This window comes from Phodopus roborovskii, unplaced genomic scaffold (genome assembly GCF_943737965.1).
Source record: "Phodopus roborovskii unplaced genomic scaffold, PHOROB, whole genome shotgun sequence".
Taxonomy (NCBI): domain Eukaryota; kingdom Metazoa; phylum Chordata; class Mammalia; order Rodentia; family Cricetidae; genus Phodopus; species Phodopus roborovskii.
Window position 1 is genome coordinate 42610 of NW_026125051.1, and position 20565 is coordinate 63174.

At 42.5% G+C, this 20565-nt stretch overlaps 1 protein-coding gene across 1 annotated transcript in view; it reads right to left on the reverse strand.

Annotated features, from left to right (window-relative positions):
- The window catches only part of LOC127218107 (inorganic pyrophosphatase 2, mitochondrial-like), a 58142-nt gene extending 37863 nt beyond the window's left edge, over positions 1-20279 (reverse strand). The window contains 4 exon segments of the mRNA XM_051179143.1: positions 887-940; positions 2981-3028; positions 5069-5133; positions 20120-20279. Coding sequence (XP_051035100.1) covers positions 887-940; positions 2981-3028; positions 5069-5133; positions 20120-20261 — 309 coding nt within the window. The 5' untranslated portion in view covers positions 20262-20279.
- Between the last annotated feature and the right edge of the window lie 286 nt (positions 20280-20565).

The window sequence follows — 20565 nt, forward strand, 5'->3', positions numbered from 1 at the left end:
ACTTTAAAGTGACCTCACCAAAAAAGATATTTCAGACTGTATGTTGACCGACTTGACTTAATTTTTATCTCATGGTCATAAATCACATCTGTACTCTACAAATATATGTTGCTAGTTTACAGTAATTTTTTAAACCAAGCTCAGATCTTTGCCAAGTGACTCCATTTTAAAGCTATTTTTCTATCAAACATATTCATATTAGTATAGGAAAAGGGCAAAAAAAAATCCTACATAAAATAAACAAGCTAAACAATGAGGTAAAGAAACAAAGTAGCCCCCCTTGAGAATTCAAACTTGTCTGATGGCAGGAAGATGGGGACAATGACAAGCAGAGGAGGGATCCCTGACAGCTTTGTGTTTCATGGAACACAAAGTGTTTCATGGAACACATGTGTTTCATGGAAAAAAATTAAATAAAGTTAAAAAAAAAAAAAAAACTTAAGGGCTAAAGTAGGTGCTCTTAGATAAGATCCAGACTCGGGAGAAGGCACTGTTCCCAGGCAACGTAAAACTCTTAAAGGACTAAGTCCCTGAAAACCGAAATTGCCACCAGAGCCAGACAAAACGCTACAAAGTTTGTGTCTGAACTAAATACAGAGCACAGCCTGAATGAAACCTGAAAGTGTTCGACGTCAAGTCAGGGAAAGGGCAGAGAAAATGACATAAAGGCGTGCCTAAAAAACGGGGAAACACTCTTAAAAACAAATATGCAGTTCAAACCATTTTCTTCTTGAAATTAAGGTCTACACTCACAAGAGCATTTTAAATTATGTCCTACATAAAGAAGCCTGGCATCCCTCTTCCAAATATGCCAAGTAGCTAGAAAAGATGCTCTTATACGATTAAGTTAGCATTTCAATTTTATGTTAAGAGAATATATCTGTACCTCCATTTTGGCATTTGTCCACCGAGGTATTTCCACAACCATATTAAACAAATTCTGCAGTTAAAAAAAAAAAAAAAAGATGGAACATTAACCTTTTTATTCACCTTTTATTTTTTTCACTTGGCACTGGGGGACTGTCTGCTAAATGAAAATCAGTAGACTCTAATAAAAGAATAACGCAAGTTTTCACCCCAAACATAAGATAGTTAGTGCCTGCCTTCTATATCCATCCCCTTCTTACAGTTAAGAGAGGCCACCTAACACTCAGAGGCGTCACGAATCTGACCATCGCGGCGTAGCATCAAAGGGCACTGAACATCTGGAAGCTCTTTCCAGAGCTGTGGCAACGCTGGGGACAAGGAGACCTGTTCTCTTTCATTTATTTGTTCTGAGGCAGTCTTACCAGGGAGCTCTGGCTAGCCTAGAACTTGCTATCCAGGCTAACCTTAAACAGAGGTGTACCTGCCTCTGCCATCTGAGTACTAGGATTAAAGGCGTGCACCATCATCACACCTGGCACAAAATGAGTTTTGTCATTTATTTTCCAGCTAAAACAGTAAGTCAGACCAGTTCCGCTCTACTCACGGCAATGTGGTTAAAATAATGATATGCAATTTAAAGGAACACATACAGAAAAATTAAGTAGTCAAAAAATGTTGAAAATGATTAAAAGAACATTTGTTCTTGCTATCATCATAATGTAAAATCAAAGGTATCATTATAGGCAGTTAGAAAGTTTACAAGGAGTTAGAAATGCCTTTCTAAAACAAGGCTAGTGATTTCAGATTCCTTAACATTACAAAAGGGCCATGGCTTCTTTTTCTCCCTTCTACATTTTGTAAACTGCTTAACTCGAAGGAGACACTAGGTCAGTGTGGGTACATACAATGCCTACAGCTTGCCTCACAAAGAAAAAGTCTTAACATTTAAAGGTGGCTTACAAAATTAGGTAAGGCTATTATGCTTATGTCAATGAATCATGGTCAAGGGGAAGGAATGGTTTAAAACAGCATAGCCCAGGCCCATGACCAGTCTGCAACAGTTACCTGATCATTTAGAAACATTTGCAGCTAACTGACAGTAGTTTGTGTATCTACTGAATCTCACGCTAAAAAAAAATGGAAGCTTTGTAGGTGTGTCCATGTAGAAGACACTCCCACAGCACGGCATCACGCACATAACTATATGGCAGATGGTTACACAATGTATTCATCTTTGAAAACCTGGCTGTAAAAGGACAGACGCAGATGGATGAATTCAAGGTGAGGGCAGAGGGGACTGTGCTAGTTAACCCACCAAAGCCACTTGCACAGAGCCGCAGGGCCAAAAGAGCACCAGCTTTGAAACTTGAGCCTGCAAGCCACACTCTCAGTCACCATTTACACTTGACGGCCAGAGACTCATGCCACCATGCCCTTCTCTCCAGCTGCAGTGTGCTCTGAATGTAATTTATCAAAGCCAGGATCGCTCTTGTTTCCCTAAGATTAGCATTAGTAATAGGCCAACAATTCACTAGCAGCATTTATCAGACAATTAAAGATACCTATTTCAAATCAGAACTATGACAGGGCAGCCTAATCCCTCCTTTAGTCCTTTTCTTTTTATTTTCCCCCTAGGGGGAAAATAAGATAATAGATAAATACCAATCAGTGCCCAACATATAATCTGTGTTACAAGAATTAATTTTTTGTTTGTTTTTTGAGACAGGGTTTCTCTGTAGTTTTGGAGGCTGTCCCTGGAACTCGCTCAGTAGACCAGGCTGGCCTTAAACACACATAGATCTGCCTGCCTCTGCCTCCCAAGTGCTGGGACTAAAGGCGCACTGCCTGGCTAAAGAATTAAATTTTAAGCTGGCACTCAGAACTTGCAATATATTTTTCCCCACTGAAAAGATAACTTCAGACTAAAATGCCATCTGTAATGCCAGCTGAACAGGATCTGGCTCTCTCTTCTGACCTCCATGAATACTTACCTGCACTCATGTGCACACACAGACACACACACACAGACACACAACACACACACACACACACACACACACAGGGAATAAAATTTTAAAGGATTCAAACAATCGAAAGAAACAACAAAAGGTACCTTAAATTCATCATCATTTCGTGCTTTCTTTCTGGGAATGCCATTTTCCTGTAAGAGCAAAGATGGTAATTGTGATTAGAATGTCTCATAAAAAAAAAAAAAAAATGCAGGATGCACAGCAACAAAAATGTGCCTACTGCACACGAGCTTTATCAGGTGCTGTCTAGAAATCAGTCTCAGCAGACAACCTGCTAGTACTGTCTGTCCCCGAGCATCCCCACCCTCAAATGGACAAATAATCAAAGAGCTTTAAAAGTATCAGGAAGTCCAAAGCTCTTCCCCCTAACTAACTCCCCAAGTCTGCCTGATGCAGGCAGAGGCTCTGCCGAGTGTGCAGGGAGAGACAGGGAGAGACCCGCAGGTTCCAGTGACCGCATCTCAAACAGTCATTTCATTATCGAAATGAAACTCCCGGGAGCTTGACTAACAAGCTGTGAAAGTGCTTGGCTCTACCTCCTGCCTGTGAATCCTATCAAGGTGTGATTACTCTGTCTCCGCTAAGCATTTTTAAATTAAGCCAGGCTACGTGGTGGGGTGGGAAGAAAGATTATGCCATTCACAAATGCTCGCCGGTCTATGTAACACTTACACACCAAAATGACTACGAAGGAGAAAACAAAATAAACAGAAAATGATGATTCCAAGTCACACTGTCCTGAAACATTATTCTTGTTCTGAAAACTTTACATCCCAAGATACAAGGTGCAAAAAGTCCAATCATGACTGGCTCCAAAGTAGGGAAGCCCATCTATACCCATGCCGTGCACCTCTACACGCATATACACATACACCTCTGCACCTCTACAACTCACTAGCCTTGTGTCTTATAAGTTGTCCTGTGTGTCCTGCCTTATCCTCAAATTCCATAGGCAGAATGTTACACCCACAGATGTGTGTCTGTCTTTGTTCCACACCCACCCCTACCTACTTCCTAATTAAAAACAATAAAACCAAAACCAAAAAACAAACGCAGCTTTGGCACCGTTGCTGTTACGCAGTGTACACATCTGTTATGGTGAACCCCAGATAGGACACTACATAGTCAGTCATCCGTCTTCCTCCATCCTCCTTTACAGTATTAAACACCATCTGACTGGCCTCTCCTATGGCTTGCCTGTGTCCTCCCACTGAGTGTGAGCTACATCTGACTTGCTCACCATTGCACACAGAGTGCCACGGGTACTAAGTGTGCAACGACTATTGGCCAAGTGGATAAACAAATGCATGCACACCTCTGGCCAAAAGTAAGGTGTTGGGCAGACAAGAGGTATTTAGTTCACAACACCCTGTCCGTCAGAACACTGAAGAGACAGGCTAAGCACTACGTCTAAACTGAAGCCCATCTCATAACAGCTACAAGTGGGACCAAGGGCAAGGCGTGGAACCTCATCAAGAAGTAAGCTAGTAACTAACGGTAGCTGCCATCAGGGTTACAATAACACAAGGCGAGCACCGCGCACTTGTACCCAGCCTTCAGGCGCCCTCGGGGCTCCCTTCTGCAGTGGCTGACAACCCTACCTCACCAGCATCCTTCCGACTGTCAAGTGGTTTCCAAGAGAAGACCTAATGAAACTCTGGGCTCTTCCAGCTTTATGTTTCTGCTTCATAGGGTGGTAATGGGCAGGAGCTCTGTGGTCAGAACGGCCAGCTCCAAACCTGGCTCTGGCGCTGGCCAGATGTGCGCTGCTCTGCAAACCAATGAAACCCCTGCTGCCTCATGGCCCTTGGGCAGCTTATGGCAACTTAGCATGGGTTAACACACAGAAGTCAGCCGCAAATGTTAACTGTATTATGACTCAACATAAGCAGATTAATGTCCCACATTACCGTCCTTGAATCTTCAGTTCCTACCAAAGCTTAAACTTCACAGACCACAAATAACCCTTTTCCTAGCTGCCCACAGATTTTAATTCACAAAGGAGGCTTGCAGCCCTGTTCCAGCTCCTCGGTTTCTTCTCCTGCCTGCCGACCAAGTCTTTACTTTCGAGGCATTTCTAGACAAGAATTGTCAGGTCCGGAGGGAAGTACCACTTTTGTACTATCATGTACAAGAAGTTGTTCAAGCCCGAGACAAGTAAAAAACAATACCTGTTTAGAATCCACCTTCAGAGGGATATCGTGGAAAGGGGAAATGTAGTGGCCAGCTACATTCTCTGTAAAGGAAAAGGCAAGGCAATTAGGAGCATGCACACCCTGCTCGCAGCGGCAGCCAGGCCCTGATGTCCCTCAGAACCGGGAGGCTTTTAGCAATGCTAATTACATTTTAGTTCGGCTTTCAAACCTTGCTCCAGCCTGAAGATAGAAATATATGCCAGCTACCCATACTTGGTTGCTAAAATCATGTCATTCAATATTGTGCTTGGCTTCAAACACCCGGGCAGACAGCAGCTAAGGTAGAGTAACGCTCTCATTACTCAGTGGATTAGACTAAACTGATGTTCATTTCCTTAGGAGGAATCTAACAGTATAACCCACAGTTTCCACCTATAACCCACAGGAAGAAAGGTCCACCTGGAGCTGGCAAGATGCTGGGGCAAAAAGCCAAAATAAGCGATTAATAAAATTATCACAAAACAGCTGGCTAAACAACAAATAATAAGTTCTGAGTCCAGTTCAATAAAAGCGGAGGCGGACAACTTAATAATGCCACTATTTTATTAAACTTTTACTCCTCCCCCTACTCAGGGTCATGAGCATGTAGCCAGGTTAAATTCTGAGGGAAAGTGTCCTTGTTGGTGCTTGGTTTTGTCTGTTTTGCTACATTTCTATTGAATTCCCTTCATGGAAAAAGGTAGCTAGCATCTAGCTGGCATTCGGTAGTTATCAGATAAACAATTTATTACTATTCCATTTCTCCCCCTTTCCACGCCATTAATGTCCTTTCCCAACCCTTTCCCAACAAGGTAACTCCTGCAGGACATATGACAAGGCACGGGGAAAGCAGAGGAAGAGCATGATGGGAAGGAGAACATGCATCGGGGTTTGTTTGAGGCTGTGTTGTTTTTACTTTTATGACACTGGGTGTTTTGCTTGCAGGATATGTGTATACCACATGCATGCCTGGTGCCTGTGGAGCTCAGTGAAGGGCATCAGATTCGCTGGAACTGAGTGCTGAGAAATTAACCAGGGTCCTCTGCAAGAGCAACAAGTGCTTTTAACCAATGAGCCAGCTCTACCACCCCCATTAATGCTTACTAGGTTTCCTGACATTAATTCACTTGGTAATTCTTTGCAGAACATGTGTGCTTTTCTAAACACTGTTCTATGTGCCAGGCATATGTATTCTAACTTCCTGCTCCTGTGCACATTATAGTCTAGTGGGACACAGGAGTGATGCTTACGTATAAACCACAGCACGAATGGTTAGCCACAAAACCAGGACAAAAAGAGGGAATGCTGGTGACTCTGGGCCGTCAGGAGGTATCTCTCACACAGGCAGCATGGCGGCGGCAGCCTGCAGGAATGGAAGAAGAGGGTCCAGCAACTATGGAGGAACGGGCTGAGGAGAGTATCACAGACGAGGTGATGGGCCAGCTAGGCAGGAATGCAACAACCAGAGGCAAGAGGATGATTGGCAGCAAAAGGGAGGGCACTGTCTCACATCTGCTCATAAGGAACCTTGCATCCTAACTCAGTTTTCAAACTTCTTCTGAGTGGGACAGAAAGCACGCTGGGCTTGAACAGAGCTACTTAAACAGGATCATGTGCCTTCAGTAAAGAATCAGGAGGCTTCTGCCACTGATCTCCTGAAGGTGATGATGACAGGGATGCTGTGGCAAGGATGGGGGTGGACAGGAAATAGTGTACTCTGGGCACTTTTCAAAAGCTGACCTGGATATGTCCCAAAAGGATATGAAGCCAATGACTCAACATGGGACAAAGGTAAGAGAAGGGACAAGTAGGTTGCAGGGGAAGGGGCGTGGAAAGGTCAGCTGAAGGCACATCACAGCAGTTACACCAGGCTCCAGGAGGCTAGTGACCACAGCTATAAAACGGACCACAAACTTTCCAATAGCTAGACAAGAGGCTTCCAACGTACTTGCTATACAAAAATAATAAATATCTGAGGCAATGAATATGCCAATTTCATTAGCTTGATCAAAACTGATAAACATGTTGGGCAGACATAGGTGACCAAGATTTTCTGTTTCATGCGTGGGAACTGTAGTGTGGTTTGTAGTAAAGGAACAATACAAGGTGCAAAGCTGGCCATGTGAATCCTGTCTCCAGACTGGTGACTGATGGTGTAAGCCTAGGACTTATGGACAGGCAACACTAAGACACACAGTAGGTCCGCCCAGAGCCATAGTCAGCTGACTCTGGTCACTGATGGCAGCGCTGAGCAGTTATGACAGAGGTGGACAGTTCATGTGGCCTAAAATATTTCCCATCTGGTCCTTTACAGACAACTTTGCCAACTCCAGGGGAGAGAGACGGTGTAGAGGCAGGGGCTATGAATTGGGAAGCATTTCACAGGTTAGAGGTCAGAAATAAGAGAAGGGTCATAGAAAGGGTGATATGAAGAGAAAGTCGTCAAAATAACTGTTATCAACTTTGAGCCACATATCACACCCTCTCTCTCGCCTACCTATCTCAGTGTGTGCACAAGGCCTGAAGCCCTGCTCGGCTCCCTCCCAACTCCACCCGCTCTGACACACACACACACACACACACACACACACACACACACACACACTAGCCACTTCCATCACAGCCACACTTCTTTAAGACAATGATAAAATACTGTGAACTCTTGAGCTCCAGCGGCTCCTTCTTTGTTGATTGTGGACTGTCGCTCTGACTTTAATATGGTATTTACTAGAAAGTTGACGAGATAAATGTCTGCAGTCACCACACTGTGTCTTGGTATAAAGGCAGTCTGCAGCCCTAGGCAAAAATTAATGAATTCCAGCAGGCTCATCAACGTGTCCCAGGTACTCCAGCCTCGCAACTTCCTCGTCAACTGTCTAAACTACTTTTCATTCTGTCAGTATGTAACTCTTTAAGGTTTCACTGTCTCATGTTGCTGAAAATGTATTGTTTGTATTTGCAACTGAGAAAACAGAGCAGACTGTGGAACCCTTACCTAATATTTATAACATTATAAATACCATATTATATAATTAAATATTATACCATTATATATTATAAAATATACAACATATCCATATATTGTAATATCATAATATATCAACTGATACATAATTATAAATTAATCATATAAAGTATAATTATATATTATATAGTATGCTATATATTATATACTATAATATATAACCATTATATAATATAGGACATATTATAGCATTATAATATAACATTTATACACCAAATAGCTATATTGACAGCAAACACCAACATACACAGCATTACTGACCCATTTACAGAGATTCTCACTGGAAACTTGATAACAAATAAAATGAAAATGAGCTTTGCAGTACTTTCTAAAATATTAAGAAATTTGAAAGATGACCTTCAGTGAAAAAAATGTGCCCTATTCTTCATCTAAATCACAGAATTTCCATTTTACAGCTCTTCACTCAGAAAACTAAAGTGTTTGAAGGTTCTATAACTAACATCAAGTAAACATAACTTTTAACATATCAACTTACTAATAATATCAACATAATAACAATTATGTTTAAATGTATTGATTCTAACTTACAGGAAGTTACTCGTAGGGAGTTTTACTAAGTTCAAACATGTCACCACCCACTACTCAAATGATGTAATTAAGAAAAACGATGGTAATTTCATCTCCTATTTCCAAAAAGAAGAAAAAAGAAAAAGAGAAGGAAATCACATCAACAAAGACCTGAATGACTCAGCCCTGGAATAAATAAAAATAGCTTGAGTTACATACAACACTGTTCCATAAAGCGAATCTGTCTTCTACCACATACCAACAAGACTCCACATTATGGAAAGTATGGGTTTTCCCCCCTCCTTTAAGAAAAATTTAAAATCTAAAATAAGTCACTTTCAAGTTACCACCACCAAAAAAAAAAAAAAAAAAAAACCACCGGCAACGTCACAGGGAGCAGACAGGCAGTGCTGCACGTGTAATCCTATCTAAAGCGGGCTCACTGTCACTTCGCAGCTAATGCAAGGCTGCAGGGCTATGTCCACTACAAGTCTAAGAACTGAATCCATCACTGTCACCCTCCATGGGATTCAACAGAAAGAATGTATCCCTAATACTATGGTCAATCGTATAATTTGAAGTCAGGTATGGTGATACTGCTCACCACATAATTTTTATTCAGTAGTCCTTCGATTATTCGGGATCTTTGTGTCTCCCCATACGTTTCCAGAACACTAGAATACTGACTGAGATTAATCTGTAGATTGCTTTTGGCAGGGAGGTTATTTTCACAATCTTTTTTTTTTTTTTTTTTTCTTTCCCTGCTAATCCATGAGCATTGGATGTTGTTCCATTGTCTCGTGGCTCAATTTCTTTCTTCAATGTCCTAAAATTTTCATTGCAAAGTCTTTGATTTCCTTGGCTTATTTCCAGGTGTGTGTGTCTATTGAGAATAAAATTGTTTCTATATTTTTCATATGTCTATCAACTGGTAAATAAGAAGGCTACTTATTTTTGTATGTTAACTTTATATCCAACCACTTTGCTAAAATTATTTATTAGCTCTTAAAAATTTATAATTAAAAACAGCATGGTACTGATACAAAAACAGACAAACAGATTAATCAAGATAGAAGTCCATACAACTATACTTACCTGATTTCTGACAAAGATACCAACAATGCACATTGGGCAAATGTAGCATTTTCAACAAATGATGCTAGGAAAACTGGATTTAACTTACTGAAAGACGAACCCAGATCCTTCTCTCTCTCATCATGCACAAAATGGGACAAAGACTCAGCATTAAGACCTAAAACTGCTACAGGGGGGTGAACTCCAACTCACAGGTGAGGACTTTGTGAATAAAATGTTGGTAGCACAAAAGCTAAGACCACTGACCAACAAATGGGATCTCATGAAACTAAGGAGCTTCTGTGCAGCAAAGGGAATGCTCGTGCATGAGTAGGGGCCCACAGAATGAAGAAAACCTTTACCAGCTACACACCCAATGGGGGATTAGTTGTCTAGAATACATGAAGAAAAAAAAAAGAAAAACTGTTCTAAACAATAGGGAAATAGCCCAATTAAAAACTGGTTATAGACCTGACCAGAAAGTTCCCAAAAGAAGTAGAAATGGCTAGAGAATACTAGAAACACTCTTAACAATCAGGAAACTACATATTAAAGTCTTTAAGATTCCATCTCAGGGGCTGGAGAAGTGACTCAGTGGTTAAGAGCACAGGATGCTCTTCCAGAGGTCCTGAGTTCAACTCCCCGGAAACAACGTAGCGGCTCAGAACCACCTTATAATGGTATCTAATGGCCTCTGCTGTTGTGCACACATACAGGAAGACAGAACATTTATAAATAAATAAATCTTGAAAAAAGTTCTATCCGAGTCCACTCAGAATGGCCCTCATTAAGGACAGACGTGACCGACCGCAAATGCTATCACAGAAGGCAGCAAAAGGGAGTATTTATGCGCTGTTGGTGAGAGTATAAACTAATGCAGACACCGTGGAAACCAATCTGGAAAGGTAAAACTAGGGCCATATGATCAGCTAGCTGCACTACTACCGGGGAATAAATCCAATGGGCTTTATATCCAACTACAGAGACACTTGAAAACCCCCATTCACTGTTATTCTTTTCACAGTAACCAGGAAATGCCCTTCAGTGGGTGAATGGGTAAGAAAATGTGATACATATACACAACGGAATATTACTTAGCTGTGAAGGTCAAAAAATACAAAACCTGAAATGTGCATGTAAGTGCATGGCAGTGGGAAAGATTGCACTCAGTGAGTAAATTACACTTACAACACAAACTCTATACTTGCTCTCTCAAGCCGGGATTCTGGCTTCTAATCTTTTGCTTGTATGTTCAACTTGGAGCACGGTGGAAGCCAGCAAATGAGAAAGAGGCCTTTGGGAGGAGGCACGTTCAGGTTGGACAATCAATTACAAGTAAAATGGAAGCAGTGTATCCCTCCAGTGGATAGCTTTAACTGGCATGGGAGAGGGGCTAATTTAAACTGTGTGTTAAAAGCCATAGGAAAACCCACTAGGTCTCAACTTATTTAAAAAGTATAATTGGAGGGAAGTAGGCAGAGGTTTTCATTGTCTAGGCAGTGGCTCTCAAATAACAAGGTACTTAATATTAATTATAAATGCTTGGTGGATCGCTTAGGCTTGTCTCCAGCCAGCTCCTGAAACTTAAACGAACCTATTTATATTCATCTATGTGCTGCCGTGAGGCTCCTTTACCTCATCTATGAACTTCCCATGTTGCTTCTTCTGTGTCTGCTCGTGACTCCTGAGACTTCACCCTTCGTCCCAGCATTCTCTGCCACAAAACTCCTGCCTAGCTATTGGCTAATCAGCTTTTCATTAACAATGAGAGCGACACATCTTCACAGCATACAAAAAAAAAAAAAAAAAAAAAAATTATTCACAACAGAAGGATGGTGAAATACATGGAATATGAAATATGGTGGGGCAATAATAGGGGTTAAAGATTAAGTAGGGATGGAGGCAAGAGGGGGGGGAGAAGAGGGGATAATAAATAGGTTAACCAAAACTAAGGATCTATGGAAAAGCCTTATGCAAACCCCGCTAGCTAATGAGCCCATTTAAAAATCTAATTTAAAGAAGGCGTTTGAATCAGGTGCCCTACATGAGTACACAATGGCACCTGCAGAAGTTATTAACTGAGAATCTCAGTACAAGGCACGGGATGTCCTGCTATGAGTTACTGGTCAGGGTGGCCTCAGAGGTCTTCAGACACACAGGTTACTGCCAGGACTCGTTACCCACACACTCACAGAGACGCTTGCTCCCTGCTGGCTGGCTTTCACAGTACCAGGTATGTGTTGTGTGGGCTGCTGGGGGAGAAGACACATTCCCGGTCTTTACCCAGCACTGGACCCTTGGTGCTATAACACGGGTAAAACAGTGGCATAACATTTATGGGGTAATGGACTACTTTCGAGCTGGAGTTGAAGCCTGCTCCACAGGAGGGACGCCAAGCCTGGTACTGTACTCTTGGTCAGAGGCACATGGCGGGGGAAGACTTGAAGCTGTTATCGTTTGTTTGCTAAATGGTCATATTGTCAAACTGCTTTCTAAATATTTATGCTTAAACCCATAGACCCAGATGCTGTCAACCTTGATATCAAAAAAAAAACAAAAAAAAAAACAAAAAACCAGCATGTGCAGTAGTCACCAGTCAATGGAGGGATGCGTACTTTGTCACTTGTCACAGTGAGTGTGCAGCCTAAACAGGCCATGTGTATTCCTCCCCCTATTACCATGGTTCAGAGAACACCAAGCATGATGAGGTGAGAGGAATGTAAGAGCCCAAGTATGCAGAGTAGTGCAGCAACACGCTGTCTTCTGGATATGACATGGATACCACAGTCATGAACTCACTGCGGCTGGCTGTGGGTACCTGCACAAGACCTACAAAAGATCAAGCCAGCTAAAACTGGTGCTGATGGGGTAGGTGATCAACAGACCTCACCCTTTACTGAGGAACTACTGGCAGTGTGTATTTGCTGGGGAAGAGAGCATCATTCATTTTGGAGGATGTGACCACTGCTCGATTTCCCAGGCTCCAGTGCATGGTCCCACACACATGCATATGGGTAGCTCTAGCTAGACTTAATTTAAAAAAAAAAAAATGCAGCTAGGAGGAATTTGGGGAGAGTTGGAAAAGGAAAGGAAAAGTGAGGTCTTATTGTATAACTATAAGATTTTCAAAAATAAAGAAAAACTAAAATGACTGATTTCTTAAAATCAAAAGAGAAATGGTGATGGGAGATGTCATTCTGTATATGTTTCTCATACTGGTTAATAATAAAGCACTGTTGGCCAATAGGAAAGGAAGATAGGAGGGACTAGGAGACAAGGAGGAAATAGGAAGTAGTAAGGAGGAGTCAGGATGGAAAGCCTGGAGAGACCAGAACCGCCAGCCGCCTCTCCCTGGTAAGACCACGTGGAAATAAATAGAAATGGGTTAATAATTAAGATAGAGCTAGCCGATAAGAAACTAGCACCTGGCAAACAACATAATATCAAATACAAAATCTCTGTGCGTTATTTGGGGCTGGCGGCGTGGCAGCAGGACAAGACCAGGTGGCAGGCAGAAAAACCGTACTCGTTACAAATGGCGCCCACGTGGCTAATAAAAATTTACACTTAAGTTAAAAAAAAAAAAAAAAAAAAAAAAGCTTAAAAACGCGGTGTTAGAAACAAAACAACACAGACAAGCAAGGTTTCTTGGTAGTAGCATTTTTCTCGGTTGGAATCTGCTTTGCAAGAGACAAGCAGATATTTGTGCGGCTCCTTTAAGCGAGGATTCCTGACTCACCAAAAGCCGCAAAAAAGCACAGGGCTTTTAAGAAACTCTGCTAACAATTTATTGGTGTGTATGAGAGATGGCAATGGCAGTGACCACATCTCCAAGCCGGCAGCATGCTTTCTGGGTGGCAGCGCAGACCAAGGCGGTGAGCACAGCTTTCCGTGCTGGAGGTAAAAGTACCCGCCACCATCTTTGGTAAACCGAGGCTGACACAGCTATGACTTTCATTTTAACAATGTTGTTGTTTAACAGATAAAGACTCATGGCCAGAAAAAGATAAAGATTTACAGTAGAGACAGATTTACATTAAGAAAAGGTGCTAAAAGTTTACAGTGTGTTTTAAAAAAATACATAGGCTTGGGAGAGAAAAATAAAATGGTTTTAAATAGACAAAGAGAAACTGGGTGTGGTGGCACACACCTTTAATCCCAGCAATTGGGAGACAGAGGCAAGCAGATCTCTGTGATTTGCAAAGTAAACCTGGTATCCAGAGTAAATTCCAGGACAGATAAGAGTTACACAGTAAAACCCTATGTCAAAAATAAAAAAAATAAAAGTAAAATAAACAGAGTAATAATAAAGCCACATAAAGATAAAAAGCTCAGAGAGAATCTGGTTACTGTATGGCATTATATTGTCTTTATATCATTTGACTGCTGAGGAAACAACAACTGTTGAAGGAAATGCTGGATTAATTCAATTTATATATTTTAAAAATGCTTTGACTCAAAAATGTAAGTTCAAGGACAAGTTACTGGGGAAAAGGATTTCTATTTTTGTTTCCACAGAAAATAAAAAGCTATGGATTCCTTCCAGACTAATGTGGTTTGAGCAAGCCAGGCCCCCTGAAACAGAGTTCCTGATGATCCAACATTCAAAACTGCTTGAACAAGGCAGCCATGCAGACTACTGCCATCTTCTCAGGATCCCCCCATGACAGCGCCCCCTGTCAGCAGGAAGTAGTTTGGAAAGAACGACGCCCAAATTCCCAAACATTGTTTATAAATGTTTGTTTTCATTTAAATGGACTTGGTTATAAATGGTTAATGATCACAACCAATATTCTTTTTAAAGGTAAAAAGGGAATTATGGTATAGATATGGATACTTTGTATTGGAATGGATTTTCATTTACTGATACAATTTAAGGTCAATTTTGTGATATGTATATTTCTCCTCTTGTTTAGGTATTGTGTTTATATAGCTCATTTAGAAATGTAATGTATAATGTAGTACAGATTATAGATAATTACCTATGATAGTCAAAGCTTAGAGTTAAGTTAGTTAGGTTTTCAAGATAAACAGAGATGTATTTGAGATAGATAGGCATTCTTCAAACCTTTCAAAGACCTACAGAATATGGCATTTAAAATGGTTTAGGATTTTTGTGACAGTGAGACATAATTGCTCTTGGCAATACCACCTGCAACAGAAAGGAAGATGGACATTGAAGAAACTCGTTATGGAGTTTACTTTCAATATGGCAAGACTAGCCATGTGGACAAGATACTGCTCTTGTCTGGACTGTTTGACTTTGTGCTATATAAACTGGACATGCAGGACCCATAGAAAAGTGATTGCTGATTCAAGATGGACATTGCTACAGAGATCCTGCTTCATGGAAGAGTCTTCGAGACAGTATGCAGGACACAGAGAAAAGTGACTAACAAACTGCCAATAAAGAAGACAGTTTAAAGTTTTCTGCTTTACTGGAGAGTCTGTCAGACATACTATGGCCTATGGGCTGAAGATGGAAGATTACAGAAGAACTTCGGGTGACTGAAAAGGCAAGATGTCTCTGTCATTTCTAGAGCTTATATATTATCCTTCTGTGGTCTTTGAAGGAGTTGAAGACAGATAGTTATAGTTATAGTTTTCCTTAGTATTAAAGATAAGTTACTTTAGACACACAAAGATAGGATAGATGATGGAATATTTTCTTCAAATCTTGCTAAATGTTAATGGACTAAATAGTGTTAACTGTGATTATTTGATAACTGTTATGTGATATATTTTGCTATGTTAAGGTTAAAACCCTTCATGTTATTTTAGACAGAAAAGAGGAGATGATGGGAGATGTCATTCTGTATATGTTTCTCATACTGGTTAATAATAAAGCACTGTTGGCCAATAGGAAAGGAAGATAGGAGGGACTAGGAGACAAGGAGGAAATAGGAAGTAGTAAGGAGGAGTCAGGATGGAAAGCCTGGAGAGACCAGAACCGCCAGCCGCCTCTCCCTGGTAAGACCACGTGGAAATAAATAGAAATGGGTTAATAATTAAGATAGAGCTAGCCGATAAGAAACTAGCACCTGACAAACAACATAATATCAAATACAAAATCTCTGTGCGTTATTTTGGGCTGGCGGCGTGGCAGCAGGACAAGACCAGGTGGCAGGCAGAAAAACCGTACTCGTTACAAAATGGCATAATTTAGTAACTACTGCCATGAGACACTGACCATTTTTATACACACCTCACTGCATGCACGCCTCACAACACGCCTCACTGCATGCACATCTCACTGCCTGCACATCTCTCTGTATGCACACCTCATCGAGCAGGCATGGAAATTCTCTGATTACCCCTAACCCTATGCTAGAGACAAACTGAGCTAAAAGGCCAGAGAGGTCATACCATGCTTAGCTCAGCCAGGTGACTTGTCCAAGATGGTGAAGTCAGAACTAAAGCTCATATGCCTTGCTGGCTTGTGTCTATCACCATAGCCTACCAGCTTCTAGAGGCTGAAGGAATCACCCTGAATGGTACTTCCTAAACTGAGTTCCAGGAAACTCCAGAGCTACTCAGACATTAGCAATGTTCTAAGAAATAAGTACTCACAGTTCAAACGTTTGGGATGCACTGCCTTACATCAGAATTTTCCAGAACTTTAATATGCACATTATTATTCTCCAAGAAGGTATTAAATGAGAAACGTTTTAGTTTATTAAGTGACAAAACCCTGTGTTTGAAGGCAAACCTAGAATCTCAAGGGACACTTGTGTTCAAGTAAGCGTAGTTTGAAAAACGGTTACTGGGCTCAAGTCTCCCATTCCACGATTTATAAAATAATGTTCAGAAACAAAGAGAAGTGAATAAAGTTCGGTAAGACACTAAGCAGGGCCACAGGGCAAGGGGGAGGGGCTGCCTCCCTTTCCTCAACTTACCCTCAGGTAGATTCCCATCACTTCATCCATCCCTCTCAGCAAGTAGAAAAAGTCCTGGGCCACTGATGCCATCTGGTGGTAATTCAGGAACTGTTTAACTCAACTTTTCCAGTAAGAGTCCCGCCATTTGAACCTCCCCCCAGATAGTAAGTACTTGCTTTTACTCAGATCCTTGCCATTTACTTCAATAAAACCTTTTGCTTGTTTTTCCTTCTTCTGTTCTGCTCTATTTACTCAACTGAATAAAAATCAATTTTACTTATGGCATCTGAGTTTCAGAATAATCTTAAGTACATTTGGTGCTTAAAAAAAAAAAAAATACAGTGTAGTCTCGGAGATACCCATCACGGACCTTTCCCAATACAGATTATGTGAATTTCTATTACTAATGCATTCAAATCCTTGAAGGAATACTAGTGCACAAAGGACCTTGAGGAGTACCACAGGGTCAGCTGCCTCCTTTTAGGGCAGAACTGTCCCCAGAAGATACACTGCCACCACCTGCCCAGCAGCACCCAGCAGGAGGACCATGATTAAGATCCAGGCCTCCCCATTCCAAATCCAGTGCTTGGCCAGCTGTGCTGTAGACTCCAGGCTCTTGAACAGCTTTTCTCTGTTTTTATATTCTTAGCCATTAGTTACATTATTTTGAGGGCAGGGTACATGACTACATCTTGTACCTCTCCACTGCTCAGCACAGTTTTTGCTGTCCCGTACTGCACGGAGACTACAGTGTGCCCTTATCTAGGGTAGATCTCAATATATCTCGTTATAACAGTAGTTTTTCAGGCTGTGCCTTAGCCTGAGAAACTCCATTTTACAAGCAGAATTTACTCCATTTTGAGCAAAAATGCAGAGGCAGGAGGACTCGGCACCTTGGCAGACATGTAAATAACACTGCCTGAAGAACACCACCAGCACAGACAAATCAATTAATCAATCAAGGATATAGATAAAGAAATAAATCACCCCTAAAAGTCCACACAATGATATTCTATCAAATTATCCAAGTACATTGGGACCAAATAAGCACATGGCACATTAAAATCTTATCAAGCTCTGGAAAGATAGATCAGTGCCTAAAGACACCTGCTGCAAACTCAATAACATGCATTTGATCTCCAGGACCCACATGTTAGAGGAAGAGAACCAACTCCCACATGCAACTGGCATGTGCATGCATGCATACACACACACACACACTTCACAAATGTAACAAAACCCTATCAGAAAAGCCAGACCCAAGAATTTATCAAACAAAAAGATAAATGAAAAGGTACAACATCCTCACCTGGATGTCATAAAGCATGTTGCCCAATATAGTACTGGGCAAATGAGGATTTCTTCTTTGAGGTTCCTAGTCTTACTCATAGAATTTAGAATTTAGAAATAGACTTCAAGTGTGACACCGATTTTATTAGAAATCAAGAGGAAGAAAGAAAGCCACAGTTTGTAAGCAGCCACATGGTGACAGGGACATGGGCAGCTCTGGAGAAAGAATGAAAAAGCCCAGAGAATCGGAAAACTCACACTTAAGCTTTGGAAAAAAGAAAGAGCTGTTTTCTAAGTAACTCAGAAGAGTGGACAAGCTCAGCTATGCTAGGAAGTTCTGCAAGCATCTATGCTGAGGGTGGGGCTTCTGGGAAGGATAACTACATTATCCATTACATATGAAAGGGATAATTATTCCTCCCATCGCCTTAACATAGCTTCAGGTGTTTGAGCTTTCCCCAAGGCTGAGTCTACTTCCAGAGTCCTCCACCATAAACTGCCTATCCTATTTCTACCCCTTGTTTTTTATCAAGACCACTTAATCCTGAAGGGTTATAACTACCATCAACCTGTCATCTGATCATCAACTGGGTCCAAGGATCAGGAGACAGAGCTCCAGAATGCTAACCCTGGCCAGCAATCAAGGGAAATAGACTACTTGGCCAAGTATGGCCCAACCAAACCCTAGTAGCTTCTAAATTTACTGTTATTAAATTAACTGACATTGTAGAACAACTAATGTTGTTTGTTTCTGACAGAACACATTCACTACATGTGACCGTACTTACTGTAAATGTAGAACATTTCACCATATTATACATAAGAGCTTTTCTGCTTAGGAAGCTGTCATTAGGTAACAGTATCTTTATGGAGAACATTGCCAGTAACTGTTACATTGTAACTTTGGGGACACAATCCATTCAGAAATGAGTCTACTTTATTAAGGGCTTCTCCTTGGGGTTTATTATTATTATTATTATTACTCTTGTTTTTGAGACTGGTGTCTTACCCAGGCTCCCACTGTGTGCAGAGCCCACTCCCCTTTTAAAAAATCTAATCAGTCTTGACTAAACAAGACAGGATGGAAAAATTGTAGCACAGAAACTAATTTTTAAGAAACGATTTAGTACCAGATGCATTACTTAGGAGGGTTTGTCAAATGAAGAGGCCCCTGTATTCAATCCAGAAGGCAGAGGCAGGCACTGATTCAAAAATCAAAAGAAAACAAGAAGACAAGAGTTTAAATTAGCTTTGCTCCTTTATCATAAAACAATCCTCAACCTCAAGTTCCAGAAAGGTAACTATAAAAAGTATAGTTATTAATGATTACAAGTTACACTATAAACCTAGTGACTACTTTGCACACACAGCAATGTTTGCATCCCCGTTTTACCAGGTGGAAAAAAAAAAAAAAACTAATGCTTAACAAGTTAAGAAATAGGTTGGGGTTTCCGAGCAAAACCTACGCATTTCCAAGATTCTAGCTCCACCCCCTTCAGGGTGTAAACTCCTAACAGGTGTGCACAAGAGTTTACATGGCTTACAGCTCTCCTCAGGGCTCTGAAGTCAATGGGGCATGAAGGCACCTCGATCTTCGTGGCTATTTCACATTTGGGGGGGGGGGGGAACTACACGGTGAAAAGAAAAGGTGAGTAGCCATTTGTCTTTGGTGCCCAGCTCAGGGCAGCACCAGACACCTCCCTCTAGGTTAGTTCAATGGGCAAGAGGTGGTGCCACCATCTTGCTAGAACGCCAGTCAGAGTCCTGTTTGTGGATGGCATTCAGGGTGCAAACTTTCAGGTATAAACTCGGTTTATCAGTGTTGTTTTTCAAAGTCAGCGCTACAAAATAACAGGTTCCATTGGGGCATTTGCACACTAGCCTATGCCAAGCGCCTGGTCCCCCCCCCCCCCCCCCCACTTCCTCCCTCCAACTACGCCTGCGCTTGCAGCCAGCTCACATGCAAACTCATTTCAGGAGTGAGCCCCGGTCCCCAAAGTAAAGCGACCGGACCGTGCGGAGGGGGATGGGCTGGCCGCTCCCGGGAGGGCGGCGCGGGAGGTCAGCGGGTGGAGTGCGGCGCTGCGGGCCGCCTGCGGTCGCTGCAGAGGGCGGTTGGCCCCGCGCCGCCCAGCGCGTCCCCGCTGCGCGCCGAGCCCCGGTCCCCGTCGCCGCGGGCTGCGGACCCGGCCAGGCAGGGCACGGCGGCGCGGCTGCTGGTCGGGCCGGCGCGGAGCTCGGCGGGCCACTTACTGAAGAACAGGCGGTAGTTCTCCGAGGGGGGACGGCCGCGCTCCTCCGTGCGGTACAGGGACATGACGCGACGCGGAGGGCGGGCGGCGGCCCCCACGCGCCACCCTCGGCCGACGCTCAGGAGCGGCAGCAGCGCGCGCATGGCGGACGGACTGAGCCCGTAGGCGCCGGGTCGCTCCTGGGCCCGGCGCGGCCGCACCACGGCGCCCCCTGCCGCTCGGAGCCGGCACTGCCTCCCGGTCGGCTTCAAATCCCACCCTCTTCCTGCCTTCTTCACCTTCCTCGATGCGCCCTGAGAGCCTCGCCCCTGGAAGTCACTCGTTCACACACTATGATCATTCTATTACATTGATGTAATACTGGTTGCGTGGCTCTAGAAACTGCTCAAAGGCTGCCCAAATCAGGACACTAGAGGACACACACACACACACACTAACACGTGATCG